Source organism: Artemia sp. Qi Xiang Cuo, chromosome 17 (assembly GCF_049724085.1).
Source record: "Artemia sp. Qi Xiang Cuo chromosome 17, ASM4972408v1, whole genome shotgun sequence".
NCBI lineage: Eukaryota > Metazoa > Arthropoda > Branchiopoda > Anostraca > Artemiidae > Artemia > Artemia sp. Qi Xiang Cuo.
This window is the reverse complement of record NC_142810.1, coordinates 38908034-38934915: the sequence shown is the minus strand read 5'-3', so window position 1 is coordinate 38934915 and position 26882 is coordinate 38908034. Positions and strand designations below refer to the sequence as shown.

Genomic DNA, 26882 nt, shown 5'->3' with positions numbered 1-26882 from the left:
GAGTTTGGAAACAGCTGGAAAGAATTATTTTTATGTTTCACCCAGTTTAGATGACAACAATGGACTTTCTACTGCAGAATTGCCACTAGTGGTTCAAAATCTCAATTTGACACCAGAGGCGATTCTGACCTCTCTTGCGCCTGGGGAACAATCTTGATTAGCGTCACCACCCTCCCCCCACCTGTCTCTCACAAAAATTTACATTTAATAACAAAATTGTTTTCCATTTATTAATGAATTTATAATTAGGTTTTGAATTATTTTTAATTTATGATTTAAACTATTTAATTAATATTACTTATTTTAGACTAATTATTTTGAATATAATTATTTTGTTATCATAATTTATTTTTATTTTATTAGCTATTTAATAATTGGTGATTTTCATTTATTTTTTTCGCCCACTACTTTATTAAAAAAAATTGTTATAACCGTTAGATTAATTATTTGAAATTTTGCACCCCTAAAATTTTTGCGCCCATGGCAAGTGTCCCCTCTGTCCGTCCCCTAAACCGCCTCTGTTTGACGCCGTTTTGTATATATTTTCAAAGTAGAGACTTAATATTTTAGTTATACAGAATGAAAAAAACAAATTATTATGAATAGCGATGATGATATAAAATATACCGCAGTGGGATGAGTATATGCAACCCTTAAAATACTCTCTCTCTCTCTTTCTCTCTGTCTGTCTGTCTGTCTGTCTGTCTGTCTGTCTGTCTTTCTCTCTCTCTCTCTCTCTCTCTCTCTCTCTCTCTCTCTATCTCTCTCTCTCTCTCTCTCTTTCTCTCTCTCTATCTCTCTCTCTCTCTCTCTCTCTCTCTCTCTCTCTCTCTCTCTCTCTCTCTCTCTCTCTCTCTCTCTCTCTCTCTCTCTCTCTCTCTCTCTCTCTCTCTCTCTCTCTCTCTCTCTCTCTCTCTCTCTCTCTCTCTCTCTCTCTCTCTCTCTCTCTCTCTCTCTCTCTCTCTCTCTCTCTCTCTCTCTCTCTCTCTCTCTCTCTCTCTCTCTCTCTCTCTCTCTCTCTCTCTCTCTCTCTCTCTCTCTCTCTCTCTCTCTCTCTCTCTCTCTCTCTCTCTCTCTCTCTCTCTCTCTCTCTCTCTCTCTCTCTCTCTCTCTCTCTCTCTCTCTCTCTCTCTCTCTCTCTCTCTCTCTCTCTCTCTCTCTCTCTCTCTCTCTCTCTCTCTCTCTCTCTCTCTCTCTCTCTCTCTCTCTCTCTCTCTCTCTCTCTCTCTCTCTCTCTCTCGCTCTCTCTCTCCCTCTCGCTCTCTCTCTCCCTCTCGCTCTCTCTCTCTCTCTCTCTCTCTCTCTCTCTCTCTCTCTCTCTCTCTCTCTTTCTCGCTCGCTCTTTCTCTCTCTCTCTCTCTCTCTCTCGCTCTCTCTCTCTCTCTCTCTCTCTCTCTCTCTCTCTCTCTCTCTCTCTCTCTCTCTCTCTCTCTCTCTCTCTCTCCCTCTCACTCTATTGCTCTGTTTCTCTAAAAAATATGAAGTTGTGGAAGCCTTTTTCTCGTGACTTTGCACATTTAGATGAAGCACCGTTGCCTTCAAATTAACCTTTCCTATTGGTTACTGAGACTACAATGGTCAAAATTAATAGCCAGAAGAAACCATGTTAAGCACATTTACTAACTTATTGATGTAGGACAAATTACTAAAGGCTAATCCCTTAAGACAGAGAACAAAGATTCTCTCTGCGTTTCTCTGTTGCCAATAAAAGAAAATTGATTCAATTCAGTACTTTACGCTTCTACTTAAGAAAAAGTCATATCGAAAAATAAAAAAAATGTAAGATCTCTTTTCAGGGAATGATATTTCTTCATGGCAGCGAGATTTTCTTTCATGGGGATTTAAGATCCTCAAACTGCCTTGTTGATAGTCGATGGGTTCTTCAAATTTCAGACTTTGGACTTTATGAATTCAAAGGTATGATAAGTCCGTCACTTTAGCTAATTTTTCTCCTCTTTTCAAACAGAGAATAACTCTTTGTAATTAAAGTAACTAGAACTCCCCAAAAAACTAATTAACACTAAATAATCAATTCGAGGTAAAAACGGACCTGAAACCTTAAACTGAATGACAAAAGGATTAATAGGAAAATTATTGCAACATGGTTAAGCTGGGAATAATACATTGCTAGCCAGCCATAATTGATACGGCAGATGAAAAAGCAAGAATATGCGCTTTCGGAGGCTGTTTCGGCTGTTTTTACTTTGTTGTTTTTGAATATAATTCCCCTTCCTCGTTCGAAACGTGGGGATAACAGACACAGACACAAAAACACAGATACATTTACAAAAACAGACACAAAAACAGAAACAAAAACAGACACAAAAACACAGATACATTTACAAAAATATCCTTAAAGGTAAGGAACCGTGTTTTTGATGAGGAAGTAGGTCTAAAGATTTGTAAAAAACTCCTATACTGATTTTGTATGGGAAGCATTACAATTCGCCCTACTTGAATTACATAGGATTAAGTTTGGTCGTTAATGATAGCAAATTACTGAGTATGTCAGTAGTGTTGCCGACGTGGTATAATTATTCTGTTTTGGTATAATTCATACGTGCTGCTACAATGTATTATGTTTGGAAATTTCTTGATATAATCCAATATCTCCGGTATGTTTTGGTACAACTGGGCTGCATTCTTCAGGTTAAGTTTTATCTCTTTAAAAATTTTGAAATTTTTCCACTCACCTCTTGAGGATTTAAGCAAAATAAGAGGTATTTCCATAGAACGTAAAGGCGATAAATAAAAGAAATCTCCGTGAAATTCAAACTGATCATCATGCGAGAAACAAACGCCCCGGAATTGGCTTCTGAGGGAGAAAAAATTTAGTTTATTTGTCAATTGAGCGGAAACTGAGTTCGAATTTTACAATTATACCACAAAGAATCTTCGGTAGTACAATTTGGACCGGAGACAGGTATAATTTATCTCAGAGTATTGGCAACACTGTATGTCGGTTTTGCCTAGAACCGGTGACAATGTAGATAACTAACCAAGAGAAGAAAAGGGTTGTTTTGGGAAAGCTAGGTGACCCACAAAGGATGATTCAAGATGATTGACAAATTCAGGATGATTGACAAATATTTGGATTTATAAAACCGTTAATGGCTACTAATATTAATCACAAATGAGCTTTTACATTTAAAAAAATAGACAAGGGCTGTCGGGAAGCATCTAGTGTCAAACAGGACTGTGTTCTCAGGTTTCAATTTGGAATTTCTTGGTGGATTTTGTTTTTCTACTTAAAACAGTAGTGAAATTAAGTGATTTAGGATTTTGATAAAAAAAAAATAAGGTGGTATCAGACCATGCAAACGATCTCGAATTATTCGAGCTCAGTATGTAGGGTCCGATAGTATCCAAAATAGTCCTACGTAAGTAAGATGCAAAACTGAGACTCTGTATGAATGAAATTAAATAAAGAACTTTTTAGAGGTGGGTCTTTTAATCAATATGCTATTTACCCAAGAACATACAGCGGGAGGCAAATTGCAAGTTGCTCTATGAACTTAGGTGATGAACGTTTAAAAAAAGTAGATTAGTTCCTTTGCTGTGACAGTGTTTTATTTAAGGATGAAGATTGTTAGGAAGACGTAGAAAGCAGCACGGTAAAAGAAGAAGCTCTGTCCACACAAATTAGAAACGTATTGGAGCGCATTTTCTTTCGTTTTCCAGTTTAGGTCAGCGATAGTTTATTCTTTATGATACATATAATTAGCTTCTCTGCTAATAAACGGTATATTTATGAAAGAGAATACTGGTTTATTCGAATGACTTTCAATCTAGTTGTATTTTTGGTCTCGGTTAGTCTAGTTTATATTTAGTGTTGTGAAGTGTTGCTCTCCTTTTTTTGCTATAATTTTTTTTTGTTTATTGCTTAAAATGCAAGCCATAAATAAATAAATATAGAATAAGGAAAAACATAGGAAAAGCATCCCAATAAAGTCAAACCTTGATAGATCTGAGGCAGCTATGATTAGCTTAGTCAACTAAACAGCGCGCAATATTTATAGATGAAAAATTGCGCATACCAGATGACGTGTGCTAAGTGTGGAGAGACTGTGCCAAGAGTGGCAGAACTGTGCCGTACGTGGAGGAACTGGGGGACGCAAATGGCTCTCTGCGACATGCACCAGGTGGATGCAAGTGAGCAACCTCTTGGTGCTTACCTTACCTTAGACCTTAGATCCTCCTGTTCCGTCAGAGACACTCAGGGCATCCAGGAAGAGCCGCCAGTCATCCCGCATGTGTGCCGGCGTCCAAACATCTTCCCATTGGGATTAGATTGTCATGTGAATGTTGGACAGGTCCTGTTGATAAGTACGACACAAGGTGTTCTTTGGTCAACATCTCTTGGGGATTTCCTAAGGTTAAAGTTCCAAGATCTGTCAAGATCTCGGAATCCTATCGTCCTTCATATGGATCACGCGCCCAAGGTTTCGCCACATTTGCTGCCGAATGACGTCTGTAACTATGGGCTAGCCTAAGCTGGATCGGACTATTTGGTTTTTGACGTGATCTCTCCAGCATATGTTCAGAACTCAAAGGCAGTTGTTTTCGAAGGCAAGAATCCATCTCTCTTGTTGCTGGTTTAAATTCCAGCACTCGTTGCTGTAGAGGAGTGCAGAAAAGACATTGCTATTAAATAGCCTCATTTCTAATTTCGTAGAATACTTTTTCGATCACCATGCTTGTTTCAGTCACTTAAAAGTTCCACTCGCTTGCCCTGTCCTCAGCTGCACTTCCCGGTCGCTTGACCCTGAATTTTCCACTGTGTTGCGGAGGTACCTGAACTCTAGGACCTGCTCAACAGTTGAATCTTCACACTTCATGCCCAGAGGGGAATCAATTGTTGTCATGCTCTCATGCTCTGTGCTTCTTTGTGTTAATCTTGTGGTTAAGACAGCCAGCATTTTCACGGATAGTATTGAGGAGATCCAGGTCGACTAGCTGTTTGGCTTCATCAATTTTGATGCCAAACCTTGCACAATCACGAAGTATGTAGTCGACGGCGAGGACTAGTAACGGAGAAAGAACACAGCCCTGTTTTACGCCGGACATCATACGGAAATATCTAGTATTCTCTTCTTGGGTCCGAACACAGCATTCTGTGTTATCATATAACGCCACAATTAGGGCCACTATTTTGTCAGGAACTCCATAGTATCGCACGCTTTTAAATAGCGAATATCGGTTGATAGAGTCGAAGGTTTTCTCGAAATCCACTAAAATCAAGTAGATTTTTGACGCCATTCATTGTACTCCTTAATCATCCTTTGTAGTGTGTAGATGAGATCCGTGCAAGAATGGGACGACCGAAGGACTGTCTGGATGCACTGCAAAATAATCTGCGAGAAAAGTTTACCCGGAATAGATAGGATACTGATGCCCCTCCAGTTGTCACATTTTGTCGCGTCTCCTTCCTTGGAAAGTTTGATGAGCGTACTTCAGACTTCCAGATACTAGCAAAAAGTGTAAGCTACACATCCATACAGGTTTTCAGTGATGTTTTTATCATCTTGGCTACTATTCTGTTAGGTCCTGTTGCTCTGCAATTCTTTAGCTTGCGGGCTGCCTGTTGAACTTCTATGTCACTAGCGATGCTGATTTGGATGTTCAAAAAGGGGGTTTCAGGGATATCTGAAGGATCCAAAGGGTGGGGTCTGTCCAGAATCTTCTCGAAAAGCAAGGCCCACACTATGAAAATATCTGATGGGTCTGATGCAATTTTGCCATTTGCATAACCGGTCCGTTTACGTTTTGGTATTTCCCCACAATTTCGTTCGTAATCTTGTATACGGGTTTGGATTCATCACGTTTCGCTGCTTCCTCCACCATGGCAGCTATTCTATCCAAAAAGTTGCGTTTATCCCCCCTTGCGCTCCTTTTGACTTGTTTATCCAGGTCTCTTTACATTTGGCTCTTCAGAACTGTCTCGCACTTTTCACCATCTCTTCTAAAAAGGCTCTTCAGAAACGCATTACAAATCAGGCCGCGTTTTATTCACAACTTCGGTTGGTTTTCTTCATTTTTATAGAAGGAATAGAAATGACCTTAGCGGGACTTAAAAAGGTACTTTGAATAGAATAAAAGTAAGAGGGAAAAAGTGCTAAAACTAAGAGTTTGCTATGAGCCTCGTAGATGCTGATTAGCATCTAAGTACTAGATTGAATTTTACATTTACACCTTTACATAGCTTTGTCTAGAAAATAAGGATTAATGTTAAACACGATAGGCTAATAACTGACCGTCGCAGGTGTCCCTTCCTTCGTGCCTCCGGCTGTGCCTCCGTGCCTCCGGCACACCTGAAACAGCGTATTCCTGGAAGCGAAGGAACACAGTTTTATCTTTGGCTTATGAAAAGCGTACGGCACGTTTTTTACGACGGCAAACTTTCTCCTCTTGACAGGTTATCTTTACTTGGTCGTGTTGTTTACTGCGTTCGACATTGGAGATCCTGGGTCCTAAAAAGTGGACATTATGCTTTGAACGAGAATTTTATTACCACAAACCTTTACCATTGCCTAGAGATAAATATGCATTCCCTAGTGCTTCTCATTCGTCGATTCAATCGGCTTGGGCTCGAACGTCTTTTCAAGCTCTCCGAAATGACTAGCCAACCATGTGAAGATTGTTTTAGGAAGATGCGGTCTCAAACCAGCACTTACAGTACTGTAATAAACCTTTCGTTCCTCCAACTTCTACATCGAATTCTTCGATATGAAAGTATAACGGATTTTGAAGCTCAATATTCTAATGAACAGTTGTCCTTGCCCAAGGCCAAGCGAGTAAGATCCATTGGTGTTGTGTCATTGGTGTTGGTGTTGTGGACGATGAAATCAAGCTCGAGCTAGGGCGAGCTCGTATTGAAAGTCAGCGAATAATGAAAGCCTTGATACCCGACGACGAACTTTCTGCTTTCGGTCACCAAGTACCGAATGTTCGTCTTTCTGTACTTCACGACAGTGACTCAGACGATGACTCAGAGGAAAATACTCTGTCCGATAAGCAGGAAAAGGCTTCCGCGACTGACACTGAATCAGGCTTGGAAAGTGACGGCATCTTTGAAGATTTGGCAGTGATTGCTCACTGTGTGAAACACCAAGTTGAGAAAAATTGGGTTAGTGAGCCTGTGACGAACATGAAGAATTCTAGGTTTTGTCTTGTCAAGACTTCTGACGGCTCCATAACACCAATAAAAAAAATCCACGCTGTTGTGGCTTCTGAGGGAAAGCTCTGAGAAGCTGAGTAGTGAGCGATTAAAACGGATGATGGTCCAGGGCCGACGAGTAGGACTACGTGAGTCGCCACAAACCAATGCAGAGGTCGGTGCGAAATCGGAATTGCGTATCGGTGAATGGTGCGTTTACAGACCGGTTGGCAGGGGAAAGAGAGTATTAGTTGGACGGGCCATACAGTTTGGCTACTTGTCTGGGCGAAGATGCCACTCTGTTGACACGCAGAATATGGCGATGCCGTTTCCTGACTATATAGGAATTCTGTGCCAGTGGTTCCGGCTGAATGCTGATCTCACATTAACTGCCGCATTGTTAGACCAGGGTTACTGTGACTCCAGCCTGTATATCATGCATTCAGCAGAACCCGTTTCTATGGAAATTGGCACCAACATTGTCTTTGGCTTTGACTCAGACGTCTTCACAAAGCTGAATTCATTTATCCAGAAGAAAGAGTTCCACTTTTTTGATGGCTCGTCAGCATCGCAATCATCATGCTGAAAATGGCATCTAAACCCAAAACTGACCTCAAGACCATAACCACCATCATCGCCATGTTCTGTGTGTCAACAGAAGGAATTTTGTTTAACATTTTTCAGAGGTAGTTGTTATTTTTTTTTCCTCCCCTCTTCCTCTCTACTCGGTGATATTTTAATACAAAAACATATAAATCTTACAACTTTTTACATTATCATATCACCTAAACTTAAAAAAAATAAATTATTATATACCAGTCAATGTATTATTGGACATGAAGGCACACTACCATTTAACTTTTTACTTGCCAAATATCTATCGTTCCCCCTGTTCCAGGGTGTCCTTCCTCCTCTAGGAGACGCTTTTCCGGTGGCATTTTTACTTCAATTTCTTAAAATTCATATCCTTGAATTTTCACTAATACGAATTCGAATTCTAAAGGTGGTCTTCCAAAAGGCTTACTCTTACAACTTAAAAATTTTTTAACACAAAAAAACTATTTACTCTCCCGTAGACTGGGCGTCCTCCGTCCACAAGAAACCCATTCTTGCGGTGGCACTTTTTTCCTTTTTTTTTCAGCCCTTTTTATGACCAACCTTAATCAACAAAAAAAAAAAAAAAAATACAACCAACCCATCAACAAAAAAACAAGAATAACCTTAATACCGATGTGCATGAGGGCACAGAACTGAACAGAATTTTGAACCATGTCTCCTACGGACGAGGAGGCCACCCATGGCGGGGCTGGTCCTTCCAGATCAAGTGCGTGCGCTCCTCGTCCCCCATTCGTTTGAGCTCTTGATATAATTTTATGAGTTTCGAATGCATTCCGAGAACTAGGGCAGTGGAAGCGATGAATACCATCGGAAAACTTGTTATGCTCAGTAGAAGACTTAGTAGTAGAAGACTTAGTGTTTATACTTGTGCCAACCGAGTTTAGTTGGATTTACTGAAGCTCATTTGTCCAGTTTCTTAGGGTTGTCATTTGAGCTGTGATTATCGAGATGATTACTGAAACGTGCCAATACATATCTGAGGAACTAGTTATTTTTTTAGTTGGTTGATTTACTTAGCGCATTTTACTAATAACTTGGTAGTAACAGTTTTTCTTACTGTTGCCTTACAGTTTTCTCTTCAAATACCCAAAGAACTGGGCTTAATACCAAGAAAGTTGGATTCTAAGTACATTCAGGAAAAATGGTTCTGTGTTTCTTCGGAATACTTTCGCGTCAAAGCAGCAGATTCCTTTTTTTTAGTACAATTAAGAATCCGAGATCCAAGGGTGTGTCTTGGCACAGCCACTAAACAGAAAAGCAGGTATGATAAAAAGGAAAGGGACGTCGAGTGTGAAGACGTGATAAAAGGCAACTTTTACCGCTGGCCAAGCCATATTGAATAGGGCTGCGAAGCGTGACGTCAATTCTTGGGCGGGAAATTCAAATAACGATGAAACGTGGATGCGTAGACACGTTTTTTCAGAACTTGAGCGAATTATTTTGGCCTAAAATATTAGTCGTAGAGCCTACTAATCCACCAGAACGTCTTCACATCGAAATAATACTAGGAATATTGACAATCAGTTGTTAGTTACAACTAGAAACCACGTTTCACGGTCTTTTGAATTTTGCACCTTGCTTTTTACGTCATCACCGCGCAGCCCAATGTTGTATAACTTAAAAACCGTGTTCCGGCATTTTTTTTTGAAATTTCGGGATTTTTTTTGAAGAAAGATCGGAATTTTATTTTTGAGCTGGTGGCAACGCTTCATATGTAAAAGGAAAAAGTGACACCATCAGTGCCATCGTAGGGTTAGCTAGTTTTTTGCATCGATATCTACAACTTGCAGTCCTCCGTTCTTCTTCTTTAGGTACATATCAGTTGTTTTCAGTCTTGGGAGTTCTTTTCCTTGCCAAATAAGCCGGTAAATGATTTTTTCCAAGTTTTAAAAGATCGCTTTTGAAGGTGCTAAAATATTCGACAGATACCGAATAACAGGCAAGCTGTATATATTTACATTTTGTGTCCTTTGGAATATGCCTCCGGTGTGCCTCCGGAGGCAGGCCTCCGGCGTGCCTCATGCCTCCAGGTGTCCCTCAAAATGCCCAGTTGTTAACCCCTCGGTTAAACACTTACCAAACAAGGTGTTAACACGCTAGACTTGAAATACTTTGTCCGCGAGGGCAGGGGTTTCAAACAAAAAATCAATACATCTTTGTAGTGTAGCAATTGGGAGTGGCTGGGATTCCCCCGATATTAAGAAAATATTTTTTTTTATATAAAATTTTGAAGCACCAATATGTGGATCTAGCAAATATCTTCATGGAAAACAAAAGAATCGACAGGCGAAAAAAAAAAAAAAAATAGGAACCCATTCAGGAACCCAAGGTAGCATTCGCAACATCATAAATCTAAACTTGTAATTATCGATTTAGCGAGGAAAATATTTTGCTACAAAATTGCCACATAAATATTAATAAGCCCACTTTCTCTCGTTCTCTAGAAAACTTACAAAAACAGTTATATAATCTGAGAGATCAATTTATTCCATATTCTGCTGAAAGAAAATTTATTGAAGCAAAATATGCTCTAATATGTGGATTTACCAGATATCCTCATGTTAAAAAAAAGAACCAAAAGGCAATTCAATAGGGACAGTTAGGTAGTGTGTTCACAAATCTAACCTTATAATTGCTGGTCTAGCGAGAAAAACAAAACCATACAAGAGCATATTGGAACTTAAAAAGAAAAATAGCAATGTTAAAAGGCAAAGATCAGGGCCTTATCCAGGAGTTTTTTTTTTTTATCGGAGAGGGCTATTTTTCGGGGGGGGGGGGGGGGTAAAAAACAAAATTTAAAAACGTATCAAAAATTTGTTTATATTTGTTTTTGTTATGTTTTTGCGAGTCAGACAAACATTTTATTTTCAAAAATTAATACCCTACGAGTCTGAGTAAAGTCTGTGTTCTGTTCAATCGTAACAGAAAATAAGTTAGAAAGTAAAGAATATCAAATTCCGTTCAAGCAAATTCGCATTTTTCTAATATTATTCAAGTTTATTAGACTTTTTGAATATTCTTTTCACACGATTTCGAAATTTTCAAGTTTCCGCAGGTTTAATTTTTACCCGCTAGTTCCATTGTATCCCTGTCAAAGCTATTATTCGAGGTCCAACAAATTGCAACAAAATATTTTTATCAAATTGTCATAAAGTATTTTGTTGCCATATTTTGGCAGCAAAATTGCTACAAAAATATTACCAGAAAAAGAAGGGAAGAGCGAGAGTGAAAATTAAGAAAATACCTCAACTCCACTTAAGCGCTGTAAATATCCAATCCGATCTGTCCAATCCAACCCAGAAGATTTCTGGGTTGGAGAACGAGATTGAAAAAATTCACATACCTTAAATACTGGTAACTGCTATCAACTTTGAACGGAAAAATATAAATGATCGTCGGTAAATCTCATAGGGGGGGGGGGGGCTTTATGGACGTCACAACGAAGGCCATGGTAGGTGAAAGCTGGACTCTCTATTAGCACATTGGGTTTATCATAACATCGCTAGTAAAACAACAATCCAAATTCTCTCCTTCCGTTGCCTCCAAATTTACTTCGCCAGCTCATTTGTTTCTGAAATAGGTTAGTCCGAAATTTGACACTAGATTCCACACCTGAAATTATAGCTGAAATTATTTGGCAGGGGATCGTTTTGAATATTTCTAGACATATTCAAATTCCCTCGAGTGTTTTTTTTTCAGCACTTATTCCTAAGTTTACATTTTCTTGGGCCATTAATATATTCTTTTCGGAATTTTCTGCGTTTTTTGCAAAAAAAAAAAAAATCACCAGAGGTTGTTTGAGGTTAAGCCTCTTTGCTGAACTAGTTGCTGAGGCATATTACTTCACAGTAAGTATGGAAGAAACCATGAGAGTCAGAGAAGAATTTTTCATTAGCTCAAGCCTAAGAAACATAAATCAATCAATCAATCAATTTATTCGACAAATAAATTCACAACAAAAACACTTAAACATGGACTCCCCCGTAAGGCTCTATGGCCAGAAAAGAAACAAGGAGAAACAAATAAAAAAAAAGAAAAAATCATTTTCAACATAATGCATTTCCACCTTTCATAGGCTAATCAAAATATACAAAAAAACAAATTAATATTTAAAAGACTCAAACATGAAGAGAATTTAAGAGGCCCCCCCCCCCCCAAAAAAAAGAACAAAAAACAAATAAAACAAACAAATAAAAAGAAGAAAAGAAGAAAAGAAGAATAACAAAAAAAAATTACAGAGGACTATCCCATGAATTAAAGATAGTTCCAAGTATCTACTTTAATTTTATATGGTCTAAACTAGAATCCAGAGTGGTAACATTATCCTTATCTGAGTCTTTAAAAGGCAGACTCGGCGCTGTTACGGACAACCACGGCACGGGAAAGCAAAGTTGTTTTTTTTAGGGTTTTTTGTTTTATTTATTTTTTTTAATCCGTAATAAACGCAAAGCACTTCCAGAGCGTATTGCTCCGCTTTTATGAATTGACTGTTGCAGTACAAGCTGACATTTCTTTGTATTTGTTGTTAGTTATTTTCTGTTTCATGATGTTAAATCATTTACAATAATAGTTATGACAAAAAACTTGAAATATGACTTACCAATAGATATTTCATGCCGCTGACACATTAGCGTCAAGATAATATTTGATGTATTTGCAATAATTCAAAACTATAGTTCCGACAATGGACAAATATTAATTGTATAAAATTATGGCTCTGTACATAAAGTATTACATTTAAAAAGATCGCATACTCCTTTGATAAATTATGTAAATGTGAGTCATACACAGATTTAGCAGTATCTTAAGGTTCAGTTCAAAAAACGAAAAATTTTTCTATTTCATATCTTTGTGTCAAAACCAAAGAGTGTACCACGCACTATTTTTGGAAATCAGTCTGAGATTGAAAAAGATTACTTTTGTGGAAGTTTCCATCATTTGTCGCAATTAATGGCGCATTATCAAATTGAAGATATGGCATACAGGCCTTAATTGGGGCCAAGTAAATCTGTTTCAGTATCTAGTTCAGAACTGTATACCATAATGTCATCTAATCTACTATTTGCCAAAGTAGTGTTACCAAGTAGATTCACTGTTTAATATTTTCCCCCTTAATTATTGTACCTGGAAGTTGACAAAGACCCTTCCAAGTTGACACCTTCTTTCGTGAATATTAAATAAATCTAGTTTCAAAATGCACGTTTTAAATAGAATGCAACCAGACGTAGCTTGATATGCTGCGTCGGATAGCCGGTCTATCAGGAGTAGGTCTTAAATTAAATAGGGTGTTACCGAATTTGTGGCTTAGGACGCCTGGGTTCTACTGTAAAAGATAACTGTAAAGTTTCTTCATAAACTATTACCTTGTTTAAATGTAGTCTAGATGTAGTTAGTATGGAATCATAAGGTATTCTTTCAAAACCATCAAATTTATTTAATAGATAAAGTATTTAAGTTCCGACTTAAAAATAATACTAGAAGCAGTGGCGTAATTTCGTCAAATCCTGGGGGACGGGGGCAAAGTTGGAGCAAATTTTCCCAAATCAAGTGAAAATGACAGTAAAAACTGAAAAATGAGCTATTTGGTACTAGGAAAGTACTTATATAGTACTATGAAAGTACTATAAAGATACTTTATATTACTATAATGGTAAATATATACTAAAAAAAACTGATCTGTTTCTGTTGATACTTGAATTTTGCAGGCTTTTTTTTTAGTTTTGACAAGATTTTTGAAGAAACTAAATTTCAGCTGGGGGGGGGGGGGCAAACCGAGGTCTTGGTTGTTCAAACCAAGGTAAGTTTTCTATATAGGGGTTTTGGGCAAGGCGGTTCTAATAGTGTACTTCTTGTTTTGATCTGACTGTATTTTTAGGATTTATGGGTTATTGTAGTTTACTAAGGGACGTGATCGTCTCTTACTAGGTTGCTAGCTACCACTGCAACCCGGATAAGAGGGGGTTAGCCAAACCCTAAGCCACAAGCCACCCTTCTTTAAATTTAGGCTTCAACATATAAATTATTCAAATCATATTAGAATTTATATTTCAACCTACGGGTAGTAACGCCACTCTTTAGTTTCATTTGGGAAACCTTGTATTTTTTTTTTAATTCTGATAGAGATCCGATTGCTACCGTACTCTTTGTTGTTTGATTTATTACTACTATACTACCTAACATTGCTAATTGCAGCAAGCCAATAAGCGAATCATATTTTGGTTGGGAAGGATTTGTTAAGCAACATTATTACGCTTTTTGTCAAAGCCGGGGGGGAGGGGTAAGGAATTAAATATGACTTGTGAGTTTAGTTTCGAGTTTTTTATTGTCACGAGCTTTTTATGTATCCCTTCTTTAGGGAGCTATAGAAGTACTTTTCCTCCTGAAAAACTGCTTTGGAAAGCACCAGAGCTCCTTAGAAATCCGAATGCTTTACCTTGGGGAACACAAAAAGGAGACGTCTTTTCATTCGGAATAATACTATATGAAATTTTTGGACGCTCAGGACCGTGGGGCTGCCTAAATTTGTCAGCCAAAGGTAATTCTTTTTTCTCTGTTATTTTTATTATAAATATTATATTTTATCTGTAGTTATAGTTGAAAAAAACTATGGTTAAGCAAAAGTAAAAAAAAAGTAAAAAAGAGTCACGTTTAATCGGTCCGACTACACAGAATCTCCACTTTCCAGGTTTTTATTAAAGAAAAATAATCCATCAAGTGAATCCATCAAGTGGGGTTGAACTTAATCGATATTATTCGAAGATACAATCATATATAATTAGCTACAAACAACATGGACTTTTCCAAATTGTATTTCCAAGTTGTAACAACAAGGACTCTTTTGTTCATGCCACGTACAGAGCGTGTTTTGAAAGACTTAAGGTCATGGCGAGTTGCCAATGGCACTCAAGACGGACTGAATTATCAACTAGGTCTAATGATGAAAGACTTGAGAGTGTTCACAGGACTTGCAGGCGAGTGGGTGACCCAGATTGTTCACATTGTTTGAGCTTTTCCTAATGGGAAAGCCCAGTAGAATTGCAGCGGGGCGACCAGGATTCTTAGTTTGACTCATGACTGACAATGTCCACTGGACTTGAAGGCAAGCGGGCAACTGAGGCAATCAACTGATGCAACTTGTAGGCAATCAACCGAGTCCGTTGATTTTTGAATTATCAATTTGTCGAAGTGATGAAAGACTTGAGAGCCATGTTTGACTAGAGTAAAGCCAAAACAGATCAATTCTGTGAGCAATTTGAACGCAATTATAGATTAAAAAATGATTCAACGATTGATGACAGACCATGTCCAAAGGACTTGCAGGCAAGTGGGTGACTGAAATTGGTCCTATTATATGAGTATTCCCAATATGGAAAGCCCAGCAAAATCACAACTTCCACCGAGTTAATAATTCAAACGCCCCGCTGCGATTCTGCTGGGCTTTCCCTACGGCTTCTTCTCCTGCCGTCTCGAGTTTTTTTTTTTTTTTTTTTTTTTTTTTTTTTCTTAACTTTATCTTCTTGGAGCGCTTGTGCTTTAAGTATTTTTCTTTAAATTTATTGTTTTTTTTATTATTATTATTGTTATTTAATTGGTTGCATAACATGGTCACCCATAGACTGAATATTAGGGGGGGGGGCTTACCTGGTATAATCGACACTTCCAGTGCTGTATAAGTGAAATCTTAAGACAAAATATAATAGGCAGCGCGATAGTGTTGCCTAAGTAAAGAGTAATGTGGGCACAATATAATGTTGTTTTTTTTTTTTAGACCAGGGCACTTCTCATAGAAAAAAATGTCTCAGGAACTTCAAAAGAGCTCATGGAGGGCAACCAGCTCCCCCTCCCCCACGTCAATCATTTCCCCAAACACATCCAATAAAAATTTTGAGGTAGCCATTTTGTTCAGCGTAGTTTAAAGGTTCGAAGATTATGAATTTGAAAATTACACCCCCCCCACAACCCTCAGAGCAAGGGTTTTAAGTTATACCCTGGGGGGATATAAGGTTTTTATAGAAAAGGTGATCGTATAAAGCTCAGAGGGGGCTCAATTGATTGGTAATCAGAAGTTCTACTGGCATTTTTGACAGTCAAAAGTGATTGGAGGTCAAACAGCCACCCCCCCCCCCCTCATCACCAATCATTTCCCAAAAACATTCAATCATAATTTTTGAGATAGCCTCTACACCAATCATTTCCCCAAAACATTCAATCATAATTTTTTAGATAGCCATTTTGTTCAGTGTAGTTGAAAGGTACAGAAATAATGTCTTTGAGGATAACCCCCCCCCCCTCATATAGCCCTCGGGGCAAAGGTTGCAAGTTACGCTCTGGGGGTATATAGGGTTTTTATAGAAGTGGTGGTCGTATAAACTTCAAAGAGGGCTCATTGGATTGGTAATCAGAAGTTATAGTGCTCTTTTTAAGAGTCAAAGTGATCGGAAGGCAAATACCCCCTCCCCCCACACACACACACACACACACACACACGTTGTATTTTCCCGAAACGTATCTGATAGAAATTTTAAGATGACCATTTGTTGTCGTCGAAAATTCGAAAAGGGCTCAGTCGGTTGTTAATTGAAAGGGTAATTGCCCTTTTCAATAGTCATAAGTGATTGGAGGGCAACCCCCCCCCCCACGCCCATCATTTCCCCAAACACTTCCAGTCAAAATTTCGAGATAGTTATTTTGTTTGACGTAGTTTAAATGTCCAGAAATTATGTCTTTGAAGATGAGAACCCCCTCACAGTATTCAGGGCAAGGGTTGTAAGGTATGCCCCGAGGGTATTTAAGATTTTTATGGAAATGGTGGTCTTATAAACTTCGGAGGGGACTAATTGGATTAGAAATTGGAAGTTGAAGAGCCATTTTCAAGAGTCAAATTTATCGGAGGGCAGCTGTATCCCCCCCGTCATATTTTCCCTAGATGCATCCGATAGAAATTTTGAGACAGCCATTTGTTCAAAAATAGTCCAAAAACACGGCCTTTGGGGTTGACACAACCCCCCCCCCAGTGTATAGGGGCAAGGGTTTTAAGTATGCTCGTGGGGATGTAAGGTTTTTATGAAGAGGTGGTCTTGTGAACTTTAGAGAGGGCTCATTTAATTTGAAATGCAAAGCTCTAGTTCCATTTTAAGAGTCAAGCGTGATGGAGAGAAAATAGCCCCCCTCCCTGATATCCTCTTTTCCCCAAACACATTCGATCGAAATTGTGAGATAGCCATTTTGTCGAGATAGCCAGTTTTTCGCAGCGGTGGACAAGCTTCGAATTTCCATCGTCATAGAAATCCGCCGCTTGCGATCTCAGCCACTCAGTGACGCATGCTTGGAGCTCGTAGTCGTCATCAAAACGCTGTGCCGCAAGCCAGTTTTTCATCTTCGGGAACAATTTAAAACCGCTTGGTGGTAAGTCCGGATTGTAGGGTGGATGTGAGAAAATTCTCCATTTAAATGAGACAATACGTTCTGCAGTTCAATTTTCTGTGTGAGATAAGATATTGTTATGAAAAAACAAAATATTTGACGATAACTTTCCTCGGTGCTTGAATTGCATATATACTTCTCTTCTAAGCTTGTGCAATGTTTGGCAGTACCAATCAGAGTTGATTGTTGCACCATGCTCGAGGAAGTCAATAAACAGCACACTTTGCCTATCCCAAAAACAGTAGCCGTAATCTTCCCCGCTGACAAGGTGTGCAAAAATCTTTTGGTTTTGTGGGAGAACTTGTTTGGCCCCACTCAATGGACTGCAATTTTGTCTAGCAATTGACGTGCTTAACCCACGTCTCGTCACCCGTTACGATTCGATCGAGTAAAGAATCACCATGTGTGTGGTAGGCGTAAAGAAATGTTAAGGCTGCTCCCATTCGCTGACCTTTATGGAAGTCTGTAAGCATTTTTGGCACCCATCTGGCACAAAATTTATAGCCAAGCTTGTGACTCACAATTTCAAACAACAAAGTCCGTGAAACTTATGGGAATCAAAGCGAAAGCTCCGTTACTGTGAAGCGACGGTTTTCATGAATCTTCTCATCAATTTTGGCGAGAAGATTGTCTGTCATAATGCTCGGGCGTCCACCCCTTTCTTCATCATGCACGTTGGTTCGGTGATTTTTAAACTGGATACACCATTTTCGCACTGAAGCTACGAGCACGCGCACACCAAAACATACGTAATAGCCACACGCCTAGCGGCGTCAGACGGAAAGGCTTCCTAGTTTCTGAATAGCCCTCGTAATTTATATTTGCCATCTTAGGTAAAGTTGCCAGGCTGCCTTGTTAGTTATACAAATAAAATGTTCGAAGTCTTAGACTAGCAGAATTCACAGAAAAGCGCAAATAAAGCAGACAACTGAAACGACGAGAATTCAAAATCATTACAATAAAAAAAAAAATGAACATTGACAATTCAAACAGAGGTAAAAATCTCAAGTGCACAAAATAAACACAAAATCTCAAGGAGAGTTAAGGGAATTTCATATAAGCGAGGTTATTGCTTTAATATTAGGAAAATTTTCTCAGATATGGCGATAAAAAGAGGTAGATAGGAAACCTACATCTTGATTTAATTAATGGTAATAGCTTAAAAACAAAACCTATCATAAGAGCAAGCAACTCTGTTATACATTTCTACTGGTAAATTAAAGAAGGCTTCAAATAAGAACAATCAATGCAATTGCGAGAATAATTTCTTAACAAAATTAATCAATTTCCAGTTTCCTGACTATGCCCGTTGGAGAAAGCAAATTGACTATAAACTAATAATTCAGGATTATGAACAGTTAAAAATGTGTACCTTAGAATATCTAAATATAAACATCTGTTTTAAATCTGTTTTCGTCGGTTTTCTATTTGTTTTATTCTTGTTTTGCTGTTATTTGTTTATTTTTAGTCTTTTAAAGACGCATCTCTGGAGCAGGTTAACAAATTACTGTGAAGAGTTGAATATATGTTTGGAAAATAAACTAGAAAATGTTTTTTTTTTCAATTGGATAGCATAACTTTTTATTTCTGCGTTATTCTGGAAGGGTGATTCCTTATCTGTGTCTTGTCGGTTTGGTTTTGTTTTTTCATTATTTAAAGACGCATTTCTGGATATCATTAATGAATCTCTTTGAAGGCTTGAATTGATTCTATAAAAATAAAAAAGATAACCGGTTTTTAAATTGGATGGTTTAAACTTTTCTTCGTGTGTTTATTTCAAGGGGTTTAATTCTATCCTGTTCGTGTCTTATCTGTAATGACTGTAATGGTACTTGGTTTACACTGACAAAATTTCAGTCTGAGGGTTTCGTGAGGAGGAAGGGCTTCTACAATTTCAGTCTGAGGGCTACAAATTTCAGTCGGAAGGGCTACAAATTTCAGTCTGAGGGTTTCGTGAGGAGGAAGGGCTTCTACAAGGGTTATTTGAGTGATATATCATATGAAAATAAAAAAATTCAAAGAAAGTGGAGAAAGCATTAAAATATGAACTAAGGACGTGCGAAGTGGAGACCATAGATAAAATTTCTAAGGATCTGGAAAATGCAGCCACACGGCATAATAGTAAAATATTGTACTGGCTTGTTAATAAATTGAGAGGGACTAGTCAATCTGGACTTTTCCAGTTGAAGATAGGAACGGGGCCCCAAATAGTAATGATACAAGAGTTAAAGAGGGATGGCCAGAACAGTTTGAGAATGTGCCAAGCCGTCATATGGTAGTTATAAAGTTAGAGATAAGTTTCTGAAGATTATGAATAGGATTTTAAAAGAAAGGGGAAGTACCTATCGATTCCAGGAAAAATCTAATTAAACCCTTCTATAAGAAAGGTGTTAAAAGTGAGTGTGGTAACTATAGAGGCAAAAGCCCGGTTATTGTAGGAAGCAAATTAATTAGTATGATGTACTTTGCAGACTTAGAGAGGCTGTAGATAAGGTTTTAAAGGAAGAACAGTGTGGTTTTAGGGAGGTTGAGGATGCGTTGACCAAATTTTCACTCTTATTTAATAATAGAGAAGTGCCTGAGCTATAAAACCCCTATGCTAAAAACCCCTATGCCTTCCCAAGGCCAGAACCAAATTTGCACTTTACTGAAAAAAATATAAATGTTTTTACTTTTATAACTTTAATAAATCAAATAATATTAAAATTTTGATTACTAAATATTAGTATATGTATATTAAACTGACAATTCGCATTCATTTGTAATTTTTTCAGTAAAGAGCAAATTATGTTCTGGCCTTGGGACGGCATAGGGATTTGGAGCCCTACTTATGTTATTATCTGCTCGTTTTGAGTTTAACTCGGTTATTTGTGGTAATTTTTGTTCGTTTTTGGTTCCATTTATTTATTAATTCTGATTTGGGGTAGTTTCATGCTTGGCACATTATTTGATTTCATTTTTGCTCATTTTTGGTTTAATGGAATTCTTTACTTTTCTTTGAAAAACTTATCTTGTGGAAAAATTTTTTTTAATTAATTTCTGTTCGTTTTAAATTGACACAGTCTTTTCATGGAAAAAGAAAATAATTCTTTAAATATTTTCGTTTTTTTTAAGACTTTATAGTTTGACCTGCTATTTGTATCCTGGAGAAAAATTTTCAGCAATTTTCAGCAACATAAACCCTCTTAAAAATCTGGAGACAAATAGTAGGGTTTAATTTAGTTTCAAACATCCTCTAGTTGACCTGAAATGAAAAACTTGATACCATTCGCAAAAAAAATCTGTTTACTTTCTTTGATAGCTTGGATACAGTTGCGCTATTTTGATTTGGTTAAATTTTAAGAGCAGAAGTATCCCCGAAAGTTTGAACATAATGCCCTCAGTCGTTCTTGGGATACTGCTGAGATGCCTTATTGGGAACTAGCATTAACACAGTGTATTTTGATTTAATCTTAAGACAACATTTAGTTTTTAAACATAATGGGCAAATGGGAGGGTGGGGTGAGAGGGGGATTAGTTGTCGTCCAATCATTTTCGACTATTAAAAAGGGGATTAGCCCTTTTTATATTCAATCGAACGAGCTCTTTTCGAAGTTCCCACGACAACTCCTTCGATACGAAATGCCCTGGTCTAAAAAAAAAAAAAAAAAATAATAATACATTGTACCCATATCGATCTTTACTATTAAAATTTCAAGCCTTCCAATCACTTTCGACTATTAAAAAGGGCACTATGCCTTTCGATTTCCAATCGAATGAGCCCTTTTTGAGTTTCTATGACAACGCTTTCTAAAACACCTTATATGCTCCAGGGCATAAATTACAACCCTTACCCTAAGAGCTCTGAGGGGGGTCGTCATCCTCAAAGACCTATTTTCCAGAACTTTCAACTACGTAAAACAAAATGGCTATCTCAAAATTGTGATTGGATGTGCTAGGGGAAATGGTGGGCGTGAGAGGGGCGTTAGTTGCTCTCCATCACTTTCAACTATTAAAAAAGGGACTAGCCCTTTACATTTTCAATCAAATGAACCCTTTTGAAGTTTTTACGACAACGCTTTCAATATAAACCGTATATGCTCCCAGGGAATAACTTACAACCCTTGCCCTGAGGGCTGGGGGGAGGGGTTGTCATCCTCAAAGACCAAATTTCCAGAACTTTCTACTACGTTGAAAAAATGGATATCTGAAACTTTTGATTGGATGTGTTCTGAGGAATGGTGGGCGTGAGAGGGGGGTTAGTTAAAATCCAATCACTTTCCACTATTATAAAGGGCACAAAACCTCTCAATTTTAAATTAATCTAACCCCAACTGAAGTTTTTACAACAACGCTATCTATATAAACCTTATATGCCCCCAGGGCATAACTTACGACCCTTACACTGAGGCCTCTGAGGGGAATCTCATCCTCAAATACATATGTTCAAGAACTTTCAACTACGTTGAACAAAATGAAAATTTAAAAATTTTGATTCGATGTGTCTGGGGAAGTGGTGGGTGTGGAAGGGGTGTTAGTTGCCTTCCACTCCCTTTCGACTATTAAAAAGGTCACTAGCCCTTTCAATTTCCAATTGAATGAGCCCTTTTTGAAGTTTCCACAACATCTATGAAAACCTTATGTGCCACCAGGGCATAACTTACAACCCTTGCCCGGAGGGCTTTGGGGGGGGGGGGGTTGTCTTCATTAAAGACCTAATTTCCAACACTTTCAACTACGTTGGATAAAATGGCTATCTAAAAATTTTGATTGGATATTTCTTGGGAAAAGGTGGGCGTGAGAGGGGGGTTAGTTGTCGTCAAATCAATTTCGACTATCAAAAAGGGCACTAGCCTTTTGAATTTCCAATCGAATGAGCCCTTTTTTCATGTTTCTACGACAAAGATTTTAATAAAAACCGTACATGCCCCCAGGGCATAACTTATAAACCTTGCCCTGAAGACTGTGGGGGGATTGTCCTGCTCAAAGATATAATTTCCTGAAGTTCAAACTACGTTGAAGAAAATTGCTAGCTCAAAATTTTGATTAGGTGTGTTTGGAGAAAAGATGGGCGTGGTAGGGGTGTTAGTTACCTTCCAATCACTTTTAGCTATTAAAAAAGGCACTAGCCCTTTGAATTTCCAATCGAACGAGCCCCTTTTGAAGTTTCTACGACAACGCTTTTATAAAAACCTTATATGCCCCTTGGCATAACTTACAACCCTTGTCCTGAGGGCTGTGGGGGGTTTAAATCCTCAAAGACCTAATTTCTAGAATTTTTAACTACGTTAAACAAAATAGCTATCTCAAAATTTTGATTGGATGTGTTTTGGGAAAAGGTGGACGTGAGAGGGGGGCTAGTTGGTTAGTTGCCCTCCAATCACTTTCAACTATTAAAAAGGGAACTAGCCCTTTGAATTTCCAATCAAATGAGCCTTTTTTGAAGTTTCTACGACAACGCTTTCTATAAAAACCTTATATGCCCCAAGGGTATAACTTACAACCCTTGCCCTGAAGGCTGTGGGGGAGTGCTCTCCTCAAAAACATAATTTCTATCTGGAAATCAACTACGCTGAACAAAATGGTTATCTCAAAATTTTGATTGGATGTGTTTCGGGAAATGGTCTGCGTGGAAGGGGTTTAATTGCCTTCCAATCACTTTCGACTATTAAAAAGGGCACAAGCCACTCCAATTTCCAATTGAATGAGCCCTTTTCGAAGTTTCTACAACAACTTCGATACTAAGTGCCCTGGTCGAAAGGAAAAAAAATCATAAAAAATACATTATGCCAACATATGCCCCTAGGGCAGAACTTAAAACCCTTGCCCTGAGGGTTGTGGGGGATGGTCCTCCTCAAAAATATAATTTTCTATCTGGAAATCAACTACGCTGAACAAAATGGCTATATCAAAATTTTGATTGGATGTGTTTGGGGAAATGGTGGGTGTGGAAGGGGTGTTAGTTGCCTTCCACTCACTTTCGACTATTAAAAGGGCACAAGCCAATCCAATTTCCAATCGAATGAGCCCTTTTCGAAGTTTCTACGACAACTCCTTCGATGCGAAGTGCCCTGGTCTAAAGGAAAATAAAAATAAATAATACATTTTGCCAGCATCGTTCTTTACTTAGGCTGCGCGATTGCGCTGCTTATGATAAATACTATATTGATCATTGCTTTGTACAAGAATAATATTTCTGTGGCTAAGGTAGGAAATGAGGTTAGTAGCTGGTTTCGTATTAAATGTGGGATTAAGCAGGGTTGCGTTCTATCCCCATTTACATCGTTCATTTTGATGGACATTGTTCTAAGGAGCACAGCAAAGGCACTGGTAGAACAGGGAATCAAATGGGGAAGTAAAAGAGGTTTAGAGGTTTTGTGAACGACTAGGAGGTTCTGTGACTTCAGAGTGTAAAAATGAGTCTAAAAATGAATGTTAAGAAGAATAAGTGGCTAAGAACAGGGATGAGTGAAGGTGATGCTGGGTTACGAGAAGATCGATCAAGTGGGCAGCTTTACTTACCTAGGTAGTATTGTTAGTAAAGACGGTGGGGGTAATGAAGATTTCAAATCTAGAATAGCCAAGCCCTGGTTGTTTTATCCCAGTTAAAAAAAAAGTTAAGAAGAATAGGAAGATAAGTATGCGAATCGAGATTATAATATTGGAAGCTAAGGTAATGACAGAGGTCAAATATGGTTCTGAAGCGTGGGCGCTCTGGCAAACGGAGGTGGATTTGCTAGCTCATTCAGAAAAAATGTCTATGGATTTTTTTTGGGTACCCGACTGACAGACCGTATCGACCAAGATTCTCCTTGTCGGCCAACCTTCGAAGGCCAAACAAAAAGCAGGTCGTCCTTAAATGGGGTAGGAGGATGGCAAAAGGAAAGATGTTCCTTTAATTAGAGTCCCTTTAGGGTCCCTTTAATTAGAATGGGATGGAGGAGGAGGCTGCGGTGGTGTGTTTGCCTCACGCTGCTTGGTACTGCATTTTGTTGTTAGTAGTTGTAGTATTCTGGGAAACTGCTTGATTTGTATAAGGCTAAACACAGTTGCTATCTCATTTCTTTATGCCTGAGAATTTTGGCTTAATTTAGGTCATTTTAGTCACCCTTTATAATACAATGGTAGAAAAAGAAGTGTATTGGCATGCCATTTGATTTGCTACTTCTAAGTGCTAGAATAAAAAAAATCGTTTGAGCAGTCCTTCTTTGTTCGGTATGATAACCCTGAAATGAATGCATCCATTAAAAAAAATTTTAAGACACTTGGGGGGGGGGAGGGGGTCTGAAATAACAAAATGAGTTGAGTTTCAAATTGAAATTATCCACCTTTACAAGGCTGTGGGGCTTCTGCTGACAAATATATAACTTTTGGGGCAAAACCTGCGACCCCGTTCATCTATAAGTAAGTATATAAATATATTTTAATGTATCTTATCGTGTTCTATTTAATATGTGAAATCCTTCCACAATGACAAGGGGTGCTTCCACTCACCAACGGTACTTAAGGCCTAGTCTGATTATATTTCTTCAAATGAAGAGATGGGGTAAAATGCATCCCTCTATGTATTTCGTTGATGTACCGGAGAAGTCTCTTGAGGGAAAGGGATCTTAAATGACAAAAAAAAGCTATATTTGAGGCATATAGGCATATATATTCGGAATGTATTTGAATTTTTATGTATTTGAGCTTATAAAATCTAATTCTCTAATTTACGCTCAAATTATCCCATGTTATGAAAACACTCGCCTCCCCCGCAACTATCCTTAACCCTTGATCTAAATATATTTCTTTAGATTAGAGTTGCCCCTTTCTGTAGATTATAGAACTACCACGAAAATTATGGCTTATAGATGCTACTGTTGAGGATTTGGCCACATCTCTCCCAAGAATGATTTCCAGAACATCTTCTCCCATCCACCCGTACTCAAAATATGGTTTATAACTCCGCAATATCGAACTTGATGATTAATGGCTCAAATGAATAAACTCATTCAAATGAAACTTTCAAATCTAAAAAGTTTACACATTGGTGTCGACTTAGTAAAGAGAGACATGTATCTCAGGCATTTTTTTGCCTTGTCGTATAGAATGGATTGTCGTAGAAACTTGAAACAGGACTCATTCAGATGATGATTCTGGTTTCTAGTTTCCTTTTGAAATGATGATTGGACTGGAGGGTACCCAGCCACCAGTTTTACTCCCTGTCACTGGACGCTCCCGTGGATACACAAGCACTTACTTATCTGAACTTGTTTCCCATTGCAAGCCCTTAGTTCATCGTTGCCTTCGAAGCTCGATGATATTTTTGTGTAACTGATGGCCCGACGATCGACAGCAACTCTCGATTCCACCGTCTGTCATTTCTCCTACAGGAAATGCGGTCAGACTTAAGGGTAGAGAACCAATTTTTTTTTTTTTTTGATTTGGCCACATCTCTAGGTCATAGGAAAAGATTGAACTACTTGCTTTTGGTTTTAACTTAAGGCCAATCTGCAATAGGAAGAAGGATAAATTTCTAATAAAAGCTGAGAATGATGCCTGATCTCCCCCCCCCCCTCCCAAAAAGATCCAAGAGGGGTTGACACACGTTCGCTACGAAAGGAAATAATATACTTTTATTGGACCTCAGTGAGGAAAGAAGGACAGAGCCTCCATATTCATTTTCACTTATTGTATCCTATATAAATCCGTTGACTCTTTTTTTGCTAGTTAAGTTTAAATAATTGGTAGTGATCAAATGTGTCCCTCCTGATTTGTTTAGTTTTTGCCACTACATATATTTCAGAAATAGTTGAACACGTAGCACATCCCACTCAGCATGGTGGGAACCTGTTAAGACCATCTGTAATTGGATTAAGCTGTGCAGATTATGTTATCAAATGTATGAAAGATTGTTGGGATGAGAATCCTGATCACAGACCAGATTTTAGGAGTATCCGAAGCAAATTAAAAGGAATGGAAGCTGGCCTGTAAGTAAAGTTTGAGTCTAAGCTATCTAGATGTCGTACACCCTTCTATACCCTTCTATACCCAAACGACAAAACTGTACAAATAATGGCTGAAACAAAACCCCTCCTTTTGAAAGGTATGAAACTACATCCTAAATTAATTCCAAGAAATTAATTTTCGTAAATGCTATTAACTGAAGAGTTTTTTATTTTCTTCTGCTAAGTGTGAAAAATGATAAGTTTGGTATGGACAACTTATGTTCATGCTAAGAAATTTGAAATAGATGCACTATTTACTGCCTATATCATGGTTGACATTTGATGACCAATTGGGTGGACTTCTATGGATTTTCGTTGCATTTTTTTCTTTATAAACTTGCAATCTATTTTATGCTTCGTTTTTAGTCTAAGACTAGACATTTTGCTCAGTTTATAATCTTTTCTTGGATCTGAAGAGTTTTTTGTTAAAGATATAGGGATTTTAGTTTTGAGATGCAGGACATCAGTCGTACTTCTATTGAGTGGCCGTTAACTCTGGCTGGAGCACAGCAGTTTTCAGACATTAAACTTTTAGCCAATTTTGATTCGATTGCCGAGTGAGTAGTTTGTTTCAAAAAGGCATTTCCAGCTTTTGAATAGTAAAAGAAAAGAGGTATAGTTTCACGTCGTGTTGTTTTCCTTTCCCATGTAGTAAAGACAAGTACAGAAGTTTTGCAACAACGTGATTCTAGATTCAGGATGCTCTTGAAGAGCTT

The 26882-nt window shown here is 38.1% G+C and overlaps 1 protein-coding gene across 1 annotated transcript in view; it reads left to right on the top strand.

Annotated features, from left to right (window-relative positions):
* LOC148942182 (guanylate cyclase 32E-like) overlaps positions 1–26882 on the top strand; it is a 183862-nt gene that overhangs the window by 131338 nt on the left and 25642 nt on the right. Inside the window, exons 8-10 of the mRNA XM_089103247.1 lie at positions 1797–1917; positions 14130–14309; positions 25965–26148. Coding sequence (XP_088959373.1) covers positions 1797–1917; positions 14130–14309; positions 25965–26148 — 485 coding nt within the window. The remainder of the gene's footprint in view (positions 1–1796; positions 1918–14129; positions 14310–25964; positions 26149–26882) is intronic.